The sequence below is a fragment of the Thalia democratica genome, chromosome 8, assembly GCF_965202585.1.
Source record: "Thalia democratica chromosome 8, ktThaDemo2.hap1.1, whole genome shotgun sequence".
NCBI classification, from domain to species: Eukaryota; Metazoa; Chordata; class Thaliacea; order Salpida; family Salpidae; genus Thalia; species Thalia democratica.
This window is the reverse complement of record NC_139172.1, coordinates 16,339,343-16,364,644: the sequence shown is the minus strand read 5'-3', so window position 1 is coordinate 16,364,644 and position 25,302 is coordinate 16,339,343. Positions and strand designations below refer to the sequence as shown.

Below are 25,302 nucleotides of genomic sequence, written 5' to 3'. Positions count from 1 at the left end.
AAAAAAATCAAATTGAAGGAGCTTGATTTTAATCGGTGGAACACCACAATATAAATGTTTCTTTTAAGAGTCAGTTTAAGTTATACTACCTAGAATATTTTTAAAATAAATTTCATAGATATACACATAGTCTTAAAGAATAATTAAAAGTTTTATGAAGTTGAAAACTAAACTAGTGTTTCAAAAATTTACATTTTCAACACCGTAATACAACGGTTTTAAAACAACTTTCAGTAAAATTTTACTGTTATTAGTTAACACATCTTGGTTTTCACTTTTTCTCTTATAAACTTAAATAAGCAATCAATGGCAAAAATAAAATTAGTTAAAAAAATTCTATATAATCAAAAATAAAAAGTGAGCATGACATTATTGATTTGTTCTAGTCTAAACTAAGTGAAATTTTTCAAAATATTTTTTGCACCATAAGTTTTTACACCAAATTTGTATATTTATCTATAATTTGTTATAACTAAAGCTGTAAATTTTGCAAGAAGTTTGTTTATGTTTAATTGATAGTTTATTAGTCAATAGTTTGAAACAACATTATTTTCATTTCATTATTTAGAAGCAATTCAAATTTTTTCATTTATTACAGCCAGCCAAATTGCATGTTGGGCATCTTGAGGTGTTGACTTTGGATCTTTCTGTTTGAAAAGAAAAAAAAAATTAGCTAAAGCAAAGCATACTTATTATTTTATCGTTATAAGTTTATAAACATGGTTGCCACAGATCAGGCTGAGAAAATTTCCCGACTTTTCCTGACTTTTCAATAAACTTTTCCTGACTTTTCTAAATTAAGCTCTTGACTAAGCCCTATTGTAAAATACATAATCAAACACTTATTACAGTATAAAGTTTCAATCTAATTCTAATACAGGTTAAAACAACAGCTTTTTTGCTGATTCCATCATCAAACTTCCATTATATCACTTGAACCATCTGTGTATGATTGATGTATTTGCAATAAACAGCTCTATCAGCAAAATACTTGTATTATTACCTTATAAACAGAGCTTGTCTGAAAAAAGACACAATTTTTTAGTATTTCCTAACGTAAATGTATCTAAATAAACGAAAAGATGTAAGGAACTTCTACAATTAAAACCTTAAATTTTAACGAACTTTCATAACTAAAATCTTAAAACAGTAACGAACTTTTACAATTAAAACCTTAGAACAATAAAGAGCTTGATCAAACACTGTTTTTAATTATATGTACTAAAATTCATTTTCTCCGTTTCTTTATTAGCACTTCAACCTCTTCATCTAAAGAAGATATGGTTTCCTTCATCTGGTCTGCATCCCGCTTAATTTTCTTGGCAGTTAAAACTTTTTGCCTCATTTTATTTAAATCGTTCTCATCTGCTGCTCCTACACGAAGAGAATCTTTTCTCTAAATCTAGCCACAATTTGTGGGCTTCATTTCTTTTCTTTTTGCACTCATTAATTTTTACCTTTAATTTTGCAATCTAATAGAAAAACTTTGCAGTTTTATAAAGGACCATTTATTAACTTACACCAGATGAAGACATTGGAAATTAAATAGTTTTGTAAATTTTTAGGAAAATTTTGCAATTTATTTTGAATTTATAGGAATTTTAATTAATTTTTCACCATTTGAAGGCTTCGAAAAAAAAAGGAATTTTGTAAACTTAAACTGACAAAATTTAATTTTTTTTTTGTCAAATTTCCTGACTTTTCCTGACTTTTGTCATTTTTTTAGTTTTTCCTGACTTTTCTTGACCTCGTGGCAACCCTGTATAAAAATAAATAAAAGAAATCAGCGTACCAAAATCATTTTAATATATGTTTGTAAATATCTAATCAGTATAGTGACTTTAACTAGTTAAATTTTAAAAAGTTTAAATACAACAAAAAATAAATAAAATAAACAGATAAAACAAACTTTTAGTTCTGCTAAAACGAGATTACTCAAAAGGGAAACTTTTTCTTCTTTTTTGATAAGTTGACAAGCTTTCCTAAAGTTGAAAAAAATAATTTTTAGACAAGCAATATTAAAAAAATAACAACAGCAAAAATTTAACTATCAATTAAAGCATAAATAAAGCATAATAAAACATGCACTGACTTATTAATTATCAAATCATCTTCAGTATTTCTTAAATGAAGTTCTTTTTCAGCTCTTTTTCCGGCTTTTATAATACTGAAAAACATATATTATTTAATTAATTATATACTGTTACTAAAAAAACATAAAAAATAACAGTAAATTATGTTTTATAATGTTCTTTAACTGTTTTAAAATTAATTGACTAAAGGTTTAGAAAATATTTAAAATGTTTTATAAATGATATTTAAAAAAAATAATTCATCTTCTGGATGTGATTAAAGTGTTCTGGTGTATGACTCGATAACCGAAAGGTTTTTTCGTGCACCACGACCTTGGACCAAACTTTTTGAGCGTTTTTTGTCGTTCAATAAACAATATATATGTATATATTATATATATTAAAGGTTTTATACAAAATTCTGATCGATAGTGCTCGACAAATCAAATTGGAGCTTAATATTTATTTAATTATATAAAAACTATAATTCAAACAGCTGTTTCACACATTGAAATGTAAAATTTCATGTGATCGTCAGTAAGTTACAGTTTACAATAAACTGTAACTTACTGACGATCACATGAAATTTTACATTTCAATGTGTGAAACAGCTGTTTGAATTATAGTTTTTATATAATTAAATAAATATATATTATATATATATATATATAATATATATATAATATAAACAATATATTATATATATATATACATTTACATGTTTTAAACTTTTTTTATGAACATAACAAAACTTAAAAGTATCAATTACAAATTTATAAATAGTTTACTTTTATCAATAATAATATTAAAAGGCCTGCTATCAGCCGGGATCGGCTATGCGTAATTGTACATAGAGAATAATAATAAATGATGATAATAAATAATAAAAAAACACAGTATAATAAAAGAAAAATGCAATAAATAAAAGAAACAGATAATAAATAAAAATACAAATAAATAAAATTCATTCTGCATCTCATTTTTCTTTATCTTCTTCGGTTTCAAAAACTATTCTTTTTCCCTTACTTTCGGTTTTCTGTGTACAGTAGATCTCCATTAGGTGCGGTCATTTGCAAGCAACTCCAACTCATCAATTCTTGTATTCAAGCATTTTAGCTTGCGCTTGCATACGTCCTTAAAACCGTAATTTTGGACGACCTCGGTTGCGTTTGCCAACGACCAACTCGCCATACAAAAGAGACTTTAGGATTCGCTCAGCACCCATCCTCAGAACATGACCGAGCCAGGAAAGCCTTTTATCAATACTAAGACATAAATAAACTAAACTTTGCCTGACTTTTGTTCAAACTTTATTTCTTAAAAGTATACTTTTTAGCTTAAAAAATTAAACTCAAAAATATAACAAAACATCCCTGAAGTATTTTTGTATGTTTGCTCAATACTCAACCGTTTATTAATGTACTTGATAAGTAATGAACAAAAGAGCCAAGGTTAGAGATTACTGCAAGACCTTTAAACCAAAAACTCGTGAATTAAAAAATCAAATTGTAAGTATACACATAGTTGGCAGTTTTAAAAGAAATGTATAGAATAAAACTCAAACTAAAATTTTAGCTTTAATTATGTAATTACAAAAAGAGTGTATGCTGCATATAGATGGTAGCTTTTATCTTAAGTTGTTAAAGATACTAATTATTGAAACTAAATGAATAATTTTTTTTTCTAATACTTGGGGTGCAGATATTTCAAGTTACTGATCCGGTGTTTTAAAAAATTCTATATACATCATATTATATTGCCATTGTACCTGTTTTGATAGAAGGGTCAAATAAGTCTAAAAGATTGTTTAATAACCATTCAGACCAAAATTAATTGAAGTAGAGTGATATATATAGAGTGATTAAAACTATTTTTAAGGTCAACTACTTATGTATGTACCACTTTAGGCATCTTAGTTTTTTAAGAAGCTATTTAAGGCCGAATGAGGAGTGGGCTTAGATGTAATATAGTATAGAAGTAGTTAAATAAAAAAAGAGTATACAATGTGTTTTTACAATCATAGTGAAATAAATTAAAATATAAAAAAATAAACTTAAGCATAGAAAGAAAAACATTCTCATTAATAAACTCGAAAACGTAATTTTTATACCGAAAAATTTTTAAACATTTTTTTATTAAATCAATGCATAATTTTACTAAGAATTTATTAAACATCACAACAGTAACCTGTCCAGTTTTAGTTTAGTAGCTGTGACATATTTGTTGCTATCTTCAATAACGTCTTCTAACTTTTTGCAATCCGTTCTCGGTAACGAACACACCTCAAAACAAATTAAAAAATATTGATTTGATTGTTATAGAAACTCTAAGAAGTCCTTACATTTTAAAAAAAGGATAAATATTATTTTAATTTTTTCATTCTTTAAAAATTACTTTTAAAGTATATTCAGCACTGGAGAGCTCTTTGAGCAAAATTTAGTTTAGTTATTATAGGTGAAAATTTTATTGAAATAATTTATATGGTGAATATGGTGAAAATTTTATTAAGATATTAAATAATTTGTGCATGCATTTTCAGTTTTATTTTTTTCTTTTTTTAAAAGCTAGATAGATTATTAGTAGTTTAAATTTTTTATGGTTGTATCGTAACTAAAACTTTGTGGTATTTTAAAATCAATTTAACACTTTAATACAACCCTTCTTGTACTTTTTTCTTATTTAGCATTTTTTATAAAAATCTATTTTGTTGAGCATGATAACATAACTATCTTAACCGGGTAGGTGTCAAAAATGCACGAAGAGACACTGTTTCACAAAGACGCTTTTGCACGAAGGATCACTTTAGCACGAAGACATTTTTGCACAGGTTGAAATTTTTTTAAATATTCTATTTTATCTTCTAACTTATTATTTTTTTTATTTTTATTTTATCTTATTTTTACTATCACTGTTACCCTTACTTAACCCTTACCCTCAGTCGGTAACTTTTTTTTTCTTTTTTTTTAGCTTTTTTTTATAAAGTTGTGTTTTATTTATTCTTTATATCTTATTATATATTTTTAATCATTTTTAGTAGGTTTTTTTCAATTTTTACTATCATTGGTATCCCTAACTCTTACCCTCGGTCGGTATTTTTTTTTTCTTTTTTGTATTTTTAAGTTGATTTTTTATTAGGTTATCTTTAACAATTTATTATTATTTATTTTTATAACTTTTTGTTTTTTTTTCTACTATCACTGTGACTCCTAACCCCTTACCCTGGTCGGTACCTAATTATTTTGTTCTTTTTTTCCTTATTCTCTTATAATTTTCTTTTTATTTTATTTATTTTTCTACTCCCTTGCAAAAAATGACCCTTCATGCATATTTGACCTATCTTCGTGAATATTTGAACCATTCCCATCTTAACCATATCAACAATTTTTACAACTCAAAATATTTTTTTAAGCTTTACCCCTATCATTATGTTTTTATTTTTTTAAAGAATAATACATTACATGGTTGCCACTCATTTTTTCAAATTTTTTCCAGGTGTTCCAAATTTCTTCCAGGTTTTTAAAAGTACACATTTTTGGGTCTATTTTTAGTTTGAAATTAAGTTTAAGGTTAAAAACTGTGTTAAATAGTATAAAAACATTGAAAAGATACTGTAAAGCTACTTTAAATATGTTTTTTAATAAAAATAAATTCTTATGAATACAAACATTTTCTATTTATATGATAGATTTTTTGAGTCAAATCGAAATTTTACTACTGAACATGAAAATTGTTAAAACTCCAGGTTTTTCCGGGTTTTTTAATGATTTTTGTTCAAAACTTCCTAAATTCCAGGTTTTTTTGCCTAAATTGTAAAATTCCAGGTTTTTTCCTGGATTCCAGGTAAAGTGGCAACCCCGACATTATTATTTAACCATAGGAACTACCTATTTCATGTCAAATTAATTTCTAACTCTATAATATTCAACTTTATAATGTTTTGTTTTTTAAATGCTCCTAATTTCAATGCCTTACTATATACTACAGTTCAATTGTCTCTCTTCACCTGTTTATAGCTTATAGTATTTTAAAAAAGTTTTCTTCAAGGTTTTATAGCATCAATATTTTTCTTAATACTTTTTTGGTTTTTTTAAGTTTTAATGTTCTCAACATATAACTTAATTCACATAAATTTTATATAATTTATCTTTTTTACCATTGTTATTTTATTACAGATTTATAATTTGAAAATCCGCTTTGCAGTGAAACAGTGTAATTGTGATTCTTAAAATAATAAAATTTTAAAACTTAGTTTGCCAAATAAGCTTTTGTAGAATGATAAATATAATTCAAGAAAAATAAGTAATAATAGTTTATATATTGTTCCTACAGTAATATACGACTGTTTTCTTGTACTATTTATAAAGCTAAGTTTCAGAACTTAGTATTTTTACAGTTGATGTTGTTAACTGTTTCTTAGCAATTAACACTGGTCTCACAGGATGGCTATTTTTGTGAGTTTTAACCATTACATACAATTTACCAGGCTGGTCACCTCGTGAAATTTTATGGTAAGTATTGTTGTAAAATTCAATTAAGTCTTTTTAACAAATTAGATTCAGATCGGTAGAATTAGATTTACTATAATTATTAAAAATTACAAGCATTAACAACTGAAAGTATAAGAATTTATACTACTTATCAAAACCGATTTCTGATTTTTGTACGAGACCAAAAATTTATTTATAACTTAAAGTGTTTGATCTTATTTGAAATATCTTATTAATATTACGTTTTAAATTGGCAAAAGTAAATTCCTGCCCTTGTTTTACAAAATTTGTACCAACCCTACACATGTTATCGTTAGAAATTGTACATATAGCAATAACAGTTACTTGTGTTCTGGTGACCAGCATACCAGGTCTTATCATCTGATGGATGCCAATTTGTCGGAAATACTCGACGAGCAACGGTGTTCTGCCTTCAATGTTGAACTTGCATGAAGAGTATTTCATTTCTTTTGGGTCCAAAGCAGACGACTAAAGTTTATTTTAAGTTTTAACATACTTTAAGACAAGAAAAAATATCGAAAAGTCAAGAAAATTTTTGAGACAAATTTAGTTAACCTTAGTAGATTTTAATTTAGCTAATAATAGATATTATAATATTCTTTATACACACTATTCAAAATAACTAAATATTAAAACGTAATATTTATAAAAATTGTAGATTAAATTATTCTAAATGAACAGTATGCCTAGATTGTTAAGTTCTAAATTAGCTTTTAAAAGTAATCAGATCATAAAAATCAATAATTACCTCCTTTTTAGAGTATCTTGATGGTTTTCGTTTCTGTAGACAAAAATATATATATACAAAAACAAAGCTTTAAGAAATGTAAATATTTAAACTAACTTTTTTGGAATTGTATGGTTTTTCTAATGTGAAAGTCTTTTTATTACTGTAATTAACAAGACACATTAATAATATATACTACAACTGCTTTATTTTTTTCAAACAAAAAAATAGATAAAATCTATTAAGGTAGGTGAACAGTATAAAAAACCACTATTTAATTACAATATAATTAATTTTATTGACTATCAAAATTATTTTCAAGGTAATTTTGAATCTAAATTTAAAACAAAAGTAGTGTATACTGATATTAAACTTATGTCAGTCATACTTTATGTACTTTTGTATAATTTAACTTAAAAATAATTTGAATAATAGTTTTTGTCTTTAGTGTAGAGCTTAATTCAGTCTACTTTTGAGCTTAACAATGTTTTTGGTGCTAGTTTAAAGTGCAAGATTTTTAGAAGTTAAATACAGGTTACATAAAAATTAGAATTTTTTTATTTTAAAAACATAATAAAGATTTTAATTTTTGAGACAAGAAAAAACCGAAATTGAGTCGCTTAAACTAATTTAATATATAAATTGACATAGTATATAGTTTTGTAATGATATTAACATCTCATTTTCGTATTTAAAAAGCGAATGTTGTGGAGTGTTTTGCGCAGATATTTGTGACGTGCTTCTAGTATTAAAAAAACAAACATATTTTTATAAAAAAACAAACATTTTTTTTATATAAGGAGTAAAACTTCCTTTGAATTAATATAAAATCAGCGCGTTTTCTTAAAAGAGTGAGTTCTAAAAACCATCCGTCACTAAACATTGTTAAACTGTGGGAAGTAACGTCGTAGAGAATCTATTCACTCAAGATATTAAATCAATAGTTGCTATCGACGCATAAGGGACTAAGAGTTCGGAAATTCACTACGATTGTTGGGTGATAGTTAGTATAATTCGAAGAAACTGTTAGTCTTGTAACTATTGTATTATTTTTTAATCACGTGTTGTAGTTTTTGCATGCACTTATTTCTCTTATAATTTTGTAAATAAATTTCACAACTAAAAAAGAAATATATTTTAGCTTAAACCTACTTTATTAAAATCATATATGTCGAAACATCATAATAAGAATAAGGATAATTATAAACCGTTGTCTTTACAACAAATCACCACGCGCTCCAATAAGAAGAAAATGGATACCAGGGCAGATAAAGCAGCTCACAGTGGAGACCACGCCGGGACTCGAACCCGGAATCTTCTGATTAGGAATCTTTAAGCAGTCAACAAAATAAATGCACACAAACAACAATGACGATATCAATCTTAATAATTCTCATCAAGCAGAGATGATGAATGATAATGCTGAATTTTATCCGTCAAACAGCATTCAACAACAATTTAGAAAATCAAGCGAAGTTAAGCAGCTAACAAATGAAGAAGAGTTAAGAGTTTTGCAAAAGCAAATAAAAAAACTAAATAATAGATTAAAGCAGTCTAGATCACCACATTTCGAACGTGCGATGCTAGAAAAACGCGAACCTTTTTACGATGATTACGAAAGTAATGATACTAGTTTTGATAATTTTAGCGATACATTTAAGGCGCAAAGACTAATTAAGAAGTTTAAAAGGTTAGACTTTATAAGAAACCCTCGTGATATTATTAGTTTTTTCGAGGAGGAAATGTTTAATGAAAATATTTCTAGTAATACAGAAAAGTATAAATTTTTAACTGGGTTTTGGCCGAGAGAAGAGTTGTCAGACTATTATAAAATGACAGAACGAGGTGAAAGAAACTACAGTTCTTTAAGAAACTTTTTTATTAATAGGGACAATCAATTAGCTGAAATTTTAGATAAAATTCCAATTTGGGATGATTGTACAAACTTTAATAAAATATTTGCTACAGCCGTAAGTTGGGCCAAATGTCGAGAACAGGACAGAATTAAGTTTTTTCTTGCATACTTAATGCCCTTTTCGATCAAAGATAAGATTAGGGAACATTTTGATGAAAGCTTAGAACTTTTTAAAAGAAAAGGACAAGCTATATGGAATGCTTATAAAGAAAACGCGTTAATACCTAAGCAAGTTAATTACAATAGACTACAGCAGTATGAGCAAAGTCAGCATAGGTCTAAAATAAATTACCATAAGCGAGTTCGTCCTAATTATCAACAAAATTTTCATTTTAGAGATAATGGTATTAATCATAATTACAATTATCGTCAACATAACCAAGATAGAGATAGTTTTAAACCAAGAAAATCATACAATGGTAATAGTAGTAATAATGTTAACATAGCACAGTGTTTGTCATGTCATCAACACTTACCTCCAAAAACATCTAATACAAGCAAAGAGTTTCAAACAACCAAAGAAAAAGCTCAGGTAACCAAAAACACTATAGCATTTGGAGTAACTGGTCAAGTAGTATGGTTTAATGTTCGCAAAGGTTACGGTTTTATTCAACGTGATGATCGGAACAGCGATATTTTTGTTCATTATACAGCTATCATCAAAAACAACCCTAACAAATTATTAAGGTCTCTTGCACAAGGAGAAAAAGTCCAGTTTGATATTGTTGTAGGTAAAAATAACATGTCAGAAGCCGCAAACGTGACAGGTCCTAATGGTAAAACAGTTCAAGGGTCTAAGTATGCTGTAGATAAAAATTCAAACTACAATCAAAAACTTCAACAAAATATATTTAACGCAAACCATCATTCTCGTAACCTCCAACAGCAAAAAATAAAAGCTAGTAGAGCTTATAAGCAAGCTTTTGCTTTTAAAGCAAAACAAGGTAAACTTATCAAAGAAAAACATCAGAAACAACAGCAGAAAAATATCAGTTACAATAAAAAGTATGATAGCAAGCCAAAATATCAAGTGCCAACAGTGCAGCTTAAAAGTTATAAACAAGATTCAGGTTATTACGATTCTTCAAAAACAAAATCACAAACTAGCGTATCAAGCAACATATTAGCTAAAGAGAAAAACAATTTGGCAGTACTTAATTCCTTTGACAAAAAAGAAATTATAACACAGAATAAAAAAGAGTCAGAATTACTAATAGCAGGTCTAAAACTTTTAACATTTATCATAAAGCCTTTTGAAGATAAAATATAAGTATTTTCACAAAACTAACGAAACGGATTTTAATAAAGGTAAATAATTGTAATTTTTTATTAACATGAACATCTATTTTAATATTTTTTAAACTCAGGTAATTTTTTTAAGAAGTTAAAATGAAAGAAACTATTAAGTGTATTTATTTTGTATTCATTTCTGATACAATTTCTGAATTGTAAAGTTTATAGCTTTTTTACTTTTAATGATGTGTTACAAAGTTTTTTATATTATAAATTACAGTTTAGTAATTGAACTATTAATTAAAAGCTATCAAATAGCAATTATAAAATAGAAAAGTTTAATATGCCTATTTTTTTATATTAAAAATTTAGTAACTACATTTTTTTCTAATTTTAAAACAAAACTAAATTACCAGATTTTTTTAGCTCGTAAAATAATCAAGTTCAAGTTTAAAGCTTTCAAATTCGACTCGTGATAAACTTTTCCTATAAATTTTGAATTTAAAAGTACTTTCAACTCCCATTTAGTTTTGACTGTTAACGATCGAAAAAAAGCACTCGCTAAATTTTTCTCTTTAAAATTTCTATAATGCTCAGAAATTGCTCGTGTTGCTTTTTGAGATATTTTATACTTGAATCCTTTAAAAGTTTGTGCATGAAAATACTACTTATTGTTTTGTAAAATATTTTAAAGAAAATGTTTTCTGTTTTGTTTATTAAAGTTTGCGAGTTGAATATTAAGAACATATGTTTTCTAAGTTAAAAACAAAATTAAAGTTTTTCATGTTTTTTTAAACTATTAATTTTTTTTTAATGCATCTTTAAATGCTTAATTTTTGTTTTGTTTTGTATAAAAAAATGGTTTGAAAGTAAATACTGAAAGTTTCGTTATTGTCGTTTGGCCTAATTACATAGTAGTTTTTACTAAACTTTCTTGAAAGAATATCTCAACTTTTTTTTTGAGCCGCGTATTTTTTGGAATGAATTCAATCAAACGAATACTACAATGATGGGAAATGAAAAGATGAATATTTTCTATGTCAAAAAGTGATTTCGATGAATTTTTGAATTTGAAGTTAAGAGAAGAACAAGCGAATTAAAACAATTCGTTACTGCTAAATAAACCACCGTAGAAGAAGAAATCGGAAGAGAAACGCCGGAATAGAAGATGCCCGAGGACAACAGGCACAAGGACAAGAACCCCAAGGATAAGAAGCCTGAGGACAACTAAATGACTATCATTGTTACTTTGTTGTGTTTTATCTTAGTTTTTGTAAATTATGTAATTTTTAAGATAGTTATTCAGTTTCTTTTTCTTACTTTTTTTTGACGCGGCCTTTTAACAATTATAAAAAAGTTTAAAGTTAAGTAGGATTTTAAGGATTTTAATTATTTAAAACCAGGCTTTAAACGTTAAAATTGAAAATTTAAAAAGAAACAATGTAATGATATTAACATCTCATTTTCGTATTTAAAAAGCGAATGTTGTGGAGTGTTTTGCGCAGATATTTGTGACGTGCTTCTAGTATTAAAAAAACAAACATATTTTTATAAAAAAACAAACATTTTTTTTATATAAGGAGTAAAACTTCCTTTGAATTAATATAAAATCAGCGCGTTTTCTTAAAAGAGTGAGTTCTAAAAACCATCCGTCACTAAACATTGTTAAACTGTGGGAAGTAACGTCGTAGAGAATCTATTCACTCAAGATATTAAATCAATAGTTGCTATCGACGCATAAGGGACTAAGAGTTCGGAAATTCACTACGATTGTTGGGTGATAGTTAGTATAATTCGAAGAAACTGTTAGTCTTGTAACTATTGTATTATTTTTTAATCACGTGTTGTAGTTTTTGCATGCACTTATTTCTCTTATAATTTTGTAAATAAATTTCACAACTAAAAAAGAAATATATTTTAGCTTAAACCTACTTTATTAAAATCATATATGTCGAAACATCATAATAAGAATAAGGATAATTATAAACCGTTGTCTTTACAACAAATCACCACGCGCTCCAATAAGAAGAAAATGGATACCAGGGCAGATAAAGCAGCTCACAGTTTTGAAACTTTGTTATTACTACAAACCAGCCATAGTGTAAATTTCTGTAGTAAACTATCACAGGATTAAAATACATCATGGACAATTAAGTGAAATATTAAAAAATAAATTGAATTAACTTTAAAAAAGGTGTGTATATTTTTAATTAACCTGAAAGTGAAAACTAGCTAAAATTAAAAAAAAAACTTTAGAACGGATTGTAACTTTTTGAAGCAAAAAAGCAAGCTCGAGTAACCAAAAATTACCTGAGTCAGCCTGTGTTCAAAATAAAATTGAAAAAAAAGTATTCGGAGCAAAAAATCCGAAGAAAAAAGTTAATCAAACCGAATAACAAAAAATTCATAACAATAAAAGACGTATAATCTAAAAAAAAACTCAAATTTATTAAATAACAAAAAATTTCAAAGTTATTAAAATTAGCCTGATGTTTAGAAAAAATATATAAACTAGCCAAAATTTTGTAAAATATCTTAATATTTCAAACAACCTCAAAAAAGTTTTAACTAGCCTGAGTTGGCCTGAACCAGCCTGAGTTTTTTGAAAATTTCATACTAGCCTGAATTTTTGGTTACCGTGTTTATAGACTTTCTTGACCACATTTAATGCAAAACCAGTGTTTTTATACCGGCTAATAACTAAAAAACAAACTTATAAACAATAAACACTTCAAACTTTCTTTTGTTGCTCAGGTTTTTTGTATGCGATAAAAAGACTGTACGAAAATTTTTTAACACCTACTATGATGACTTACAAAAAAAATTTAACAAAGTATAAATTTTAGTAGCTTAAAAGCAGTACTATTTTATTATTAGTCAATAAATTATAAAAAACGATAAAATAATTCATTCTAAGTGTTATAGAGTAAATTTTGTTATTTTTGAAAACCTATTAAATAAAATTTTGATTGTTTGTCTCCTTATATGCATACAAGTTGAGAAATTTTTTATGCTCAATTTAGAAATAAAATACAGTATTTTATTATTAGTAGTAATTTAAAAAAAAACATTAACAAAAAGTTATATATAAGTTAATAAATTAAACGTCATCATACTATTTAAAAAATTTGATCGCTCTGAAATATTTTATTAAGTATAAGAGAAATTAGTAAAACTTATTATAAACAAGTTTACCTTTTTGAACCTAGACGTATAGAAGATTTTTTGTTTGCAGATCCCGTAGAACTTTTCATAGACTTTTCTGAGGTTTTTTCTGAAAGTTAGTATTAATCATTACAACTTTACCATACTTTATGCCAAAGTAATTCTTTTACGCAAAGTCGATAAATTTCAAGTAATAAATTAATATTTCATATTATAAACTAATTTATCTAGTAATTCTAGTGTAAGAAAAATATTTAATTACTCTAAACAAAAACCGGAGTCATATTAGTTTTTTTTCAAGTTTTAATCTTGTTCTATATAAAAATATAAATTACTGGAAACTGTTTCTTCTTCCACTTGTATCAGTTTAACTGGTTGCAAGGCTTTCATGTCCCAGCTTTGATTAAGCCTTGGGTACGGCCTGATACCGTCAATCCATGAAGATGCAACTACATATATCGCGCTGATAAACTTATTGCTATCAAACTGCTTGCTTGACTGAGGGAAGCAGTGAGAAAAGGCACAATAAATACATCTTGATAATATATCGCTATACTCCTAAAAGTTATTAAGGAAATTTAAAGTGAAAAAAAAACTTTTATTCAACTATTAGATAACACCAAAAAACATTTGTACTCAATTTTTTTAGAACAACAAAAAAAGTTATGACCAGGTTTTTATATATCAGCAGAATTTAAAATATTAAGTAGGAAAACTAAATTACTTTACATAAAAAACGTTTTAGATTTATAGAGTACTTATGATGTAGACTTGTTCTTCTACACAAAACAGCATGTAAAAACGTTCAAACTACTTTAGTAATATGACTACTTCAGATGTTCTCAAACATGAGACTACAGCCGGGACAGGGTAGCCACTGATTTTTTATAAATTTCTTCCAGGTTTTCAGAGTTTTTGGGTCTATTTTTAGTTTAAAATCAAGTTTAAAGTAAAAAACTGTGTTAAATAGTATAACAACATTGAAAAGATACTTTTAAATTATTTTAAATGTGTTTTTAGTAAAAAAAAATTGATGAGAAATTTGTTTTATCTATATGATAGAAAGTTGTGTCTAATCGAAATTTCACTACTTAACATGTAAAAATCGTTAAAATTGCAGGTTTTTCCAAGCTTTTTTAGCCTGAATTGTTAAATTCCAGGTTTTTTTAGGATTCCAGGTTTATCACAAGTTTATAAAAACTAAGCAGATAAGATTTTTTTTAGTACATCAATAATATAAAACACTACAACTTTGATATTGTATGTTTCTTAAACTCTTCAATATTGCTTGTAGAAAAAAAAAACATATAGGTGATAAGATATAACCTTCAAAAACTAAAAGTAACTTACAAAATCACACCCACTGTGTCTAAAATACATCGGTATATATAAAAAGTAAAGGATAATTTATAAAATTAAAATGCATCAAACTTCAATGCATGAAAAGCGCGGGTATAAAACGCTAAATCTATTTAATACTAACAAAGCTTTATTGCAAGATATTTATAAAACATTAGGTTTATTTTTTAAGCAACCTTTTAAATATCAAAACCAAACAAAACAATTTTAAAATACAAAGTGTGCTAAATAAATAAAAAAATCCTAGCAACTTCAACGAAACAAAACAATCGTTTATAAACTAACTTGGAAAAATATATTCCAATACCTTTTTGGGGCAGGAAGCGTGTACAAGGCGCCAAAGCTCAGTGCGATTCGTGAAAACAACTTTCCTTGGACCGCCTCATTTGACTGCAAATAGCTTCAGGTTGTTTACTTTTTTATTTTTACATAACAAATCGTTTGAAACTAAAGTTTTAAACTGCTCAACTACATAACACTGGTATCAGATCAAAACTAATTTATTCATGTAAATTTGATCAATTCTAAATAATCAACAAAATTTATGCAACTATTTTTTCTGTATAAATGAAATAAATAAAACATAAAATGTTATAATTATATACTTTTCTGTAAATATCTATGATGATAAAAAGGTTGTCTAGAAAACTAAAACTAAATTACTCTTATAGTTCTAAGCATTGTTTTTACTTTTCCAAGTTAAATTTATTGGAAACAACTCATACAACTCTAACATCAACATAAGCTCTACTTCAATTTATTATTTAAAAAAATAAAAAAATAAAAATCTAAAACATTGAGTTTTAAAAAAATTATATAAAATCTGAAATACAATTAGACATGTAAAAATACTGATACAACTTTATTTAAAATATTTATATAATAAATAATAATTGTGTTGAGTCGTAGAAATATCTTATTTATAAAAAAACACAAAAGAAAAGGTATATTTTTTTATAAAAAAGCTTTATTTATAATTAGTTTTTAAATATGTTTGACACATCAATAACTTTTGAAAGTTTACTTTACTTACAAAAACAGTTTTAATAAACAACGAATATAACGATTTGAAATTAAAACTTACCACAAACTTTTCTAAGAAGTACCACCAGAAGAAGTCTAGTAACAAATTCTGATGAAAGTCAGTGTCTAGCTGCTCAGTTAAAAATTTCTTGTACGTGGGCTGTTTTGAACAAAAATCATGTTTTATTTTTCTTAATAATATTAACATAAAATTACAAAGTTGTTTTAAATGTTTATTAAGAACTGAAAGAATCATTTGTTATTTTTAGCTTTAAAAAAAAATAGTTTAAAACCATTTTAAGCTTTTATTAGGATACAATTACTTTATTATAAAAGAATATAAGCATATACTTTCTCATCTCATTTTATCCGTGTCATTTATTTTTATATAAACTTTAAAGCTAAAGTAATCATCAAAACTTATTAAGTAAACGAAAGGAAATAAAACTAAATATGACAATGTTTGTTTATTTTTTACAAAAGTTTAAATCAGATATAACATAAACGTACTTTTATCTTAAATTGCAAAAAGATGGGCAGGGCCCTTTCAAAAATTTAAATAGCTTCTCTAGTAAGTTTAACTGTTTTTGACTAACATTTTACTCAGACATTTAAGATCGGTCAGTCTTTACAAAAAATTAGGAAGTTAAAGTATTTAAAGCACTTGACATTCAAAAAAAAGTTAACTAACTATAATTTTTATTATAAAACCTTCTTTAAAGATAAACATACCTATTATTTTTATCTTATTTTTTACTTAAGAAATTTAAAGCATATAAATTTATAATTGTTTAATGATAAACAATAAAATCATCTAATTAAATTTTTGTAAAAACACTTTGTTACTTTAAATTAGTGACCTAACGATTTTTTTTGCTAAGACCCGGCTCCAGCCAGATCTAGATTTGTTAAAAATTTGAATCAATGTAAGATCAATCAAAGTTTTTAAAAGAAACACAATGTATATTAGTAAAAAAAAGTAATTACAACAAGTTTCCAACAATCTTCTAAAAACACACTAGCTCTAAGCAAATCATCAAGCACAAACAAATCTACAGTTACATGGTTGCCACTGATCAAGCTGAGAAAAATTTCCTGACTTTTCCTGACTTTTTACAAAAATTTTCCTGACTTTTCTTAATCAAACTCTTAAATTAAACTTATTCTAAAATACATAACCTAACACTTGAAACTATATAAAGCTTTCAATCTAATTTTTATATAGGTTAAAAACAACAGTTGTTTGCTGAATTCTATCATCAAACTTCCAGTACATCACTTAAACCATCTGTATATGATTGATGTTTGTAATAAACAGCTCTATCAGCAAAATACTTGTACAATCACCTTATAAACACAGCTTGTCTGAAAAAAGACACAGTTTTTTAGCATTTCCTAGCATAAATGTATCTAGATAAACAAACGACATATAACGAACTTTTACAATTAAAACCCTAAATCAATAAGGAACTTTCACAACCTAAACCTTAAAACAATAATGAACTTTTACATTTAAAACATTAAAACAATAAAGAACTAAATCAAATACTGTTTTTTTAAATGTATGTACTAAAATTTATTTTCTCCGTTTTTTATTAGCACTTCAACCTCTTCATCTAATGAAGATATGGTTTCCTTCATCTGGTCTTAATTCCGCTTCAGTATACACATTAACTTGTTACATAAAATACTAAACTAACTGCTTAGTTATAAAAGCTCAGTTATTTACTTAAATAAAAAACACTTTGAATCTAAAATTATGCTAGATAAACTTTTGTTTATATATCACAATTTCAATATGGAAGTGTCCTTGCTACAGATCATCAATACTAAAAAGCTTACAAAATTTGCTTGTTCAAGTAGGGTACTTGATCAATATGTTAATAGAAAATTTTTGCAGTTTTATAAAGGATATTTTACTAATTTATGAAGGCATTGGAAATAATACTAAATATTTTTGTAAATTTCTAGGAAAACTTTGAAATTTTTTTCTGACTTTAAAGGACTTTTAATTAATTTTTAAAATTTTAAGGCTTTGTAAAACAAGGAATTTTGTAAATTTAAACTGACAAAATCTAACTTTTTTTTTAATTTTATGAAACTTCCTGACTTTTCCTGACTTTTGTCATTTTTTTTAATTTTTCCTGACTTTTCCTGATTTCCTGACTTTTCCTGACCGAGTGGCAACCCTGTCAGTATAAGACAGTTCTGCAAACAATCATTGAACTCTCTTATAAAGGTTTGCAAACATTTATAAATCTTTTCTCGCTGCTATTGAAATTCTTAAAATCTTCAATGAAAAATATAAAGACAACTTTTTACTTGCAGCTTCTTAATTTTTTTTTCCTTTATTGCTTCAAAAAGAGTAAGTTGATTGATTTATGGAAAACTTGATTGCCTTGTTTTCATGAAAAATAAACACCTTTTTTTTCTTTACTCGTTTAAATTATAACAAAGTTTCTCTTATGCCTAAGTGAATTAACCTTTGTATAAAATATTCTATAACAAGTTTGATTGAATTAAAATCCCTAAACCAGAACTTACTTATCTAATATCTTTTAATCCAAATAACAGAGTATAAACAAATGATAAAGTTATTTTAGGACTTTTGTAATTCAATTTTACTTACTTTCAATAGTTAGAACTAAACGGATTCGGCCATATATTGATTTAAAACTAAGACCTGATCCACTAGGAAAGTAGTTCGCGGATCCGGTGGATTACTATTTTAAGTGCACTTTTTGAGAAAATTACAACAAACCTAAAAAAAAACTTTAAGCTAGTCTGCCCTAGCCTAACTAAACACAGTAAGTCACACTTTTGGTAAACATATAAAGAAAATACTTAGTAAATATTAAAACATATCTATACAACCTTATTGTGTAAATGAGTAAGTGTGCAGATAACTTTGCAGTTTATTGTAGATACTTTGACACTGTGTGGCAATGGTGTAAATACGTCCACTTCAAAACCTGGATACTGCTGCAACTCCACTAACTGTGGCTTGTTAAACTACAAACATTTGATGATTGTATATATAGTGCGTATAAAAGCATCAACATTGATAATTATACAATACAGGAAATAATTATTAAATATTGTATATATATTTAAGTTCAATTATCAATTATATACATAATTTTTAATTGAAAGCTTATAGTTTTTAGTATGTTAGAAAAACTAACTTTAAAAACAGTTAAGTTTGAAAAAAGTGTTCTAACTAGTACTTATATACAGAATTTAACATCATGACTTTAAAAGCCTTATAACTATGGTTTAAACATAGAGCTGCTATATCTATATATTACAAATTTACTCACAACAGTTTTTTTCTTCCTCATAACTGGTGCTTTCACTTGATTAACTGAAATTTAAATGAAAAAATCTCAAACTGTAAATATACTTAAACTTATTTAGACTTAAACATATAAGAAATTTTTAGATTTGAAATCAGCATAATGCATAGTAACAAAAAATTATTTTTTTAACTGCTATTCTTCATTTTAAAGTTGAATTTGCTTCACATTGCAATTCCTTATTAATATAACATTTAATCAGACATATAATAGTAGATGCAGATGACTCTACATCACAGATAAACATTACAAGCTACTCTGCTATTTTGCAGTCTGACATGAAGTTTACTGCTTAAATTCTTACCAACACTGGCTACAGAAAACAACTTTTTCATGTTGATAAAATTACAACTTGCTAAGTATAGTTAAAAGTATTTGTATCAATATTTAAGAAAATAGTTATTATAAAGATTAGTATCATTAAAAATCAACAAAGATGTACTGCACATTTGAATTAATTTCATCTTTACAGAAAGTTAAAATAACTTCAAAACTAAAACTTAAAGGTATTTTTACAACTAGACTAAAACCAAGAAAAATAGTTATGAGATATATAATTCAAACTTTGTAAACAAGTTTTTCTATAACAGTAAAAGTGTAATTAAACAGTAAAATGAATTGAAATGAATTGAAATAAAATAAAATTCTATTTGAATAAGATTTATTTAAACACTGATGAGGTCTTTGACCGAAACTTAGTTTGTAAAATAAGTTCTTGAAAGAATAAATTCATAAAATAAAAACTTTCATAAAAAAACTTAACATAACATAACAGTTACTTAATTAAGAAAATTTATGTTGCAAAATATTGATTTTTAGGAGAAAATTGTTATTGATAAAAGGGTAGTATTGTTAGGTTTTAATTTAAGGTTGCTTGTAATAAATGAGTTTATTTTCTTACTAAATAGTCCATGTACTAATGATTTTTTTAGAATCTAATAAAATATTTAAGTGTGTATCTTAATAGTTTTTCTTAATATTTGATGTCTGTTGGCATTGGCATAAAGTAACTAAAGTGCAGCGTGATTGCTTTAATGGTAATCAAGTAAGAGCACTTGATTTGTGTAAAAACAAAGTCTTTGTGGAACACAAGGTTTCCAAAACTCCTTTTCATAAGCCCTCTTTTTCTAGAAAACTAAAAATGATCGCCCAACTTATTACCAACACCAGAACATTAAATACAAATTTCAAATTTCTTGTCAAATTTATATCAGACATTTTTTTTTATCTTCATTTTTAATCCCAGAATATCTAGTGTAAGTTGCACAGTCCTTTTATTAGTCAGGGCCTCCCCCCCCCCCCTTTGCAGCTTATTGCCCTCTAACTTGCTTATGTGGCTAACTTTTAGAAACCCAGGTCTAGCAAAATACTGGTCATGCGCATAATTTTTGGCCACTTAAATTTCAAAGTTTTTAAAATATAAAAGTCTTTTTATTGAATTTTCTTTTTAATTTTACAAAACTTGTTTATTGGTGGTGCTCTCACAGGCATACATGAAAAAAAAGATAACTAGTAAAGCAAACAATCAGACTGTACTTTAACGACACTATGCCAACAGACATCCAACATTAAGTAAAATTTTCAAAGATGCACAGTAAATTATTTTGTTAGATTCAACAAAAATCACCAGAACATGAACATTAAACAACTTAGTATGAAATTAATTATGCCTGACGTCGTATATAATCAAGATAAATTTCTTTTTTTTCTAGCATAAAATTAGTTTTTTTTTATAATTTGTTACAAATTTACTCCAATACTATTTTTTTAAGGCTAAATAAACATGCTATAAGTTAGTTGTCCTTAAGACTTAAACAGCATAACCAAAAAGATGTAATTTGGTAAGATATATTAAATAAATTTTATAGTTGAAAATAAAATTAAATTCATTACCTATAAAAAATATTATTATCTTCAACTAAAAAAAATTTTCATTTTTTAAATTTTAGACCAATAATACCCTAGTTTTAGATTTAAATACTTACTTTTGAGAAAGGTTTCATATTTTGCTCCAAAGTTATCTGCGTCTTGACACTTATCTGAATAATATAAAAGATGTAAAATAACTTTTTTAATAAATAAATTTAAACATATATTACTTTCAACATAAAAGAAGAAACTTGATTGTAGAACATAAAAACAAGATTTTTTTTCATAAATTATCCTTTACAAAAAGTATGCCACAAAAAAATCATTTGTGCTACACTTTTTTTATTAATTTCTTTTTAAATAAAGTAACTTATCTAAATAGTAATAAAAGTGCAAATAAACTTCTCTACTTTATTATCAAATTTCATTAAAAAAAAAATGACCCTGTAAAATAATAATAAAATAGTAAATTGCACTTAGCAATGTTTTTTATGTAATAAAAATTGAAACCTATTATTAATTTTGATAATTACTTATCCATTTAAAAAAAAAATAATTTATCATAAACTCTTGATCTTTTTTCAATCAATTTGATAAATATAAATCCTGAGACTTTTACTAAACACTAAAACATTTATTTAGACACTTTATATAAACTTGTAGATAACTAAAACTGAAGTAAGAGAAATATTTTTTACGAACCATTAAAAACGTAACTAAGTTGTAAGGTTTTGCATAAGCTTTATTTAAGAAATTTCAGAAGATTCTTAAAGTTAGTATACATTTTCTGGGAACGGGTCACTTTTGCACCAGCGTCACTTTTGAACGGCGTCACTTTTGCTCAGTTGTCACTTTAGCAGAAAGGGAAATTTTTGCACAGAGGGTCACTTTTGCACAAGGTGACACTTTTGCACGGCGACTCTTTTGCACAGTCTTCTTTTGTGCAAGGCGTCATCTTTACACAGCAACATTTTTTCAAAATAACAATTTTTTATGGCAGCATTGTTGCAAAACTATACTTTTGCACAACATCACATTTTTATGGTGACATTTTGCACAGCAACATTTTGGCACAATGACTTTTTTGCACGGATCATCACTTTTGCATGCAGGCAGATTAAAAGTTTTTTTGCTAATACCAAATCTGTAACATAAAAAGAAACAGAAAAAAATTAAAGATTTAAAATCTTAATCAGAAAAGTTTATGTTAGAAACAAACTAACGAAAAAAAAATACTTAGTAACAAAGATAAAAAAAATACTTTAAGTGTAAGTAAAATGTTCTAGTTTATTTTGATTTTAATACATTAATTAACAATTATGCCTTTTTATATATTTTTCTATACGATTACAAGTTTATTGTCCATATAATGGACCTAGGCATCAAAACCTAGACCACTTAAATTGAAATACTAACACATAAACAACAAATAAAATTAACACAAAAAGTTTATTTATTAAAACAAAGATAAAAACATAATTTGATATAAAATTTATAGGTTAACATAAAAAGCAAAATTTTAAACACAATCTTATATTTATTTACGTTTTGATGTAGAACAATCAACATCAACAATTTAAATGCATTGACTAACAACAAAACTAAAAATCTAGCGCTCCAAGGACATTAACAATAGACTGGCCAGATGAATAATCATTAGTTTTTTTTTGCTATTTTCTCTCAGTGAGTAATTAGTTCTATAAGGTTCAAAAATTGACTTTATATTAATTGTAGTTTCACCGTTAACTAGTTTAAAAAAAGTAATGAGATCAAATACAAGTTTCCTGTATTCTAATGATTTAATATTATGTTTAGTTAGTCTATCAAGGTAAGACATATCAAAAACATTAAAATTTTCACAGTTCATATGCATATCCGTGAAAATATACCGCCGTGCAAAAGTGACGCTTTGCAAAAATATTGCCATGCAAATGTAACATTGTGCAAAATTTTTCACGTGTAAAAATGTTGTTGTGCAAAAATGACCCTGCTTGCAAAAGTGATGACCGTGAAAAAGTGACCCTGCATGGAAAGGTGACCCTCTTTGCAAAAGAGTCGCTGTGCAAAAATTTCTCTTAGTGCTAAAACAACAACCTTGGCAAAGTGAAGCCATGCAAAAGTGATTATGCGTGCAAAAGTGACCCTCTGTGCAAAAGAGTTGCCGTGCAAAAGTGTACCCTTGTGTAAAAGTGTCCCTTTGTGTTAAAGTGACAACCGTGCTAAAGTGACGACCATGCTAAAGTAACAACCATGCAAAAGTGACCATGCGTGCAAAAGTGACACCCACCCATACTTTCTGTTTATGTTTGTTTACTTTGCCTAATAACTAATTCTGTTTTACCTTAATAATATTATATTTGAGTATCTGATGGATTTATTGTTTTAAAAACAATTTGCAACTTAAAATAACTATATTTTTTATTTTAATAAACTTATTTAAAGTCATTAATTTTTACGAAAATTGCCTTATACTAAAAGCTTTTCGAATTATATCTCAATTCGTTGTTGAAAATAGACAATTAGCTTTAAATGGAAAAATAGCTCTATTGACAATACATTTAACTTGCTTTTGTCCCTAACTTTAGTCTGAATAGCTTGCTTTTTTATTTATAACTTTATGAAATTATATTGTAATCAGTTTAAATTTAACTTAATTCAAAATAATTTTACATATAATTTATTTGTTTAAAAAAATTAAGATATAATTCAAAAAGGTTTAAATATTAAATATATTTATTGAAACTAAAAATACAGCCATTTTAAGTTACAAATGGTTTTTTTATGTATTATAACAGGTTTGCCACTTGTTTTTTCCGATTTTTTTACAGGTTTTAAAAAATAAAAGTACTTATTTTTGGGTCTATTTTTAGTTTAAAGTTAAGTAAGAAACTGTGTAAATAGTATAAAAAATTGAAAAGATACTGTAAAACTACTTTTTTAATTTTTTTTTTTTTTTTTTTTAATTTTAATGATAACAATTTAATTATTTATATGATAGATTTTTAAAGTCCAATCGAAATTTTACTACTGAACATGTGAAAATTGTTGAAATTTGGGTTTTTCCAGTTTTCTTTTGCCTAAATTATCAAATTCCATGTTTTTCCAGGTATCCAGGTAAAGTGGCAACCCTGTTATAAGTATTGAAAAAGAGTTGAATTTTAAGTGATAAATTCAATACAATGCAATTATACTATTAATGTATTTTTTTAAACAGTAGTTATGAAAAGGCTTAAACACACATAAAACTAATAAACAGCTATTACATACAAACTAAAAATATATAAATGCTTGGATATACATAATGTAGGTTAATTTTTGATAAAAATTTATAAAAAAGAGAAATTACTAACTCAATATTTGTCAATTATAAAGGTTATGACGAATAAGTTATTAATAATAATAAAAATTAATAAATTAAAATATTTTTTTCTAATTTTTTTTATTACTTGTAAAACAAAAGAATTTGCTTAAAATTTATTTTATTTTAAGTAACACAAAAAGTTATGATTTTTTGATCCTTTTTAGTACTTAACTTAACATAGAATAAAATTAAACATTAAAAGATTATTTTTTTGGAAAACCAATAAACCAAGCAATAAGTCAAAAATAAAAACTTTTTATTATTTGTTTATTGAAATGTTAGTTTATAAGTAAATACTTTTAAATTAGAATTAACATCTATAAACATGCAAGTGCATAAAATACATATTAAAACTATTTTTTAAACTAACAATTTTCTGTATTTTTTTGTTTTATGTTATCAATCGTAAGCGAACAGTTTTCCTCGTACAAATGTGATTGCAAATTACAAATTCTTTCATTTATGCTAGTAATAGTTCCCTTCAAAATTGCTGCAAAAAGAAGCAATGTTTATCAACGATTTTTTAAAAATATATGTTTTAAATTTAAACAATATACTTCAGTTTTTATTTAAAAAACAAATATTATATAATGAGTAATAACATAATGTACCTTCTGGCTTTTTTAAAATTGTTTCAATTTCTTCTTTTTTACTTTTTTCATTTTCTTTGCAGTTATCATTATAATCTTGACGAAATGGAGTTAAAGGTGATGC

At 25.8% G+C, this 25,302-nt stretch overlaps 1 protein-coding gene across 1 annotated transcript; it reads right to left on the bottom strand.

Annotated features, from left to right (window-relative positions):
- Positions 1 to 442: 442 nt before the first annotated feature.
- On the bottom strand, positions 443 to 25,302 carry LOC145842556 (uncharacterized). Its single transcript, XM_082950016.1, has 16 exons — positions 25,200 to 25,302; positions 24,959 to 25,078; positions 21,344 to 21,397; positions 19,323 to 19,366; positions 18,877 to 19,014; positions 16,064 to 16,162; positions 15,265 to 15,369; positions 13,956 to 14,178; positions 13,651 to 13,729; positions 7,425 to 7,470; positions 7,329 to 7,361; positions 6,905 to 7,048; positions 4,260 to 4,354; positions 2,093 to 2,167; positions 1,910 to 1,982; positions 443 to 647 (listed from the first exon to the last, which is right to left on the bottom strand). The coding sequence occupies exons 4-16, from the start codon at positions 19,341 to 19,343 to the stop codon at positions 576 to 578; spliced, it is 1,203 nt and encodes a 400-aa protein (XP_082806142.1). The 5' UTR covers positions 19,344 to 19,366; positions 21,344 to 21,397; positions 24,959 to 25,078; positions 25,200 to 25,302; the 3' UTR covers positions 443 to 575.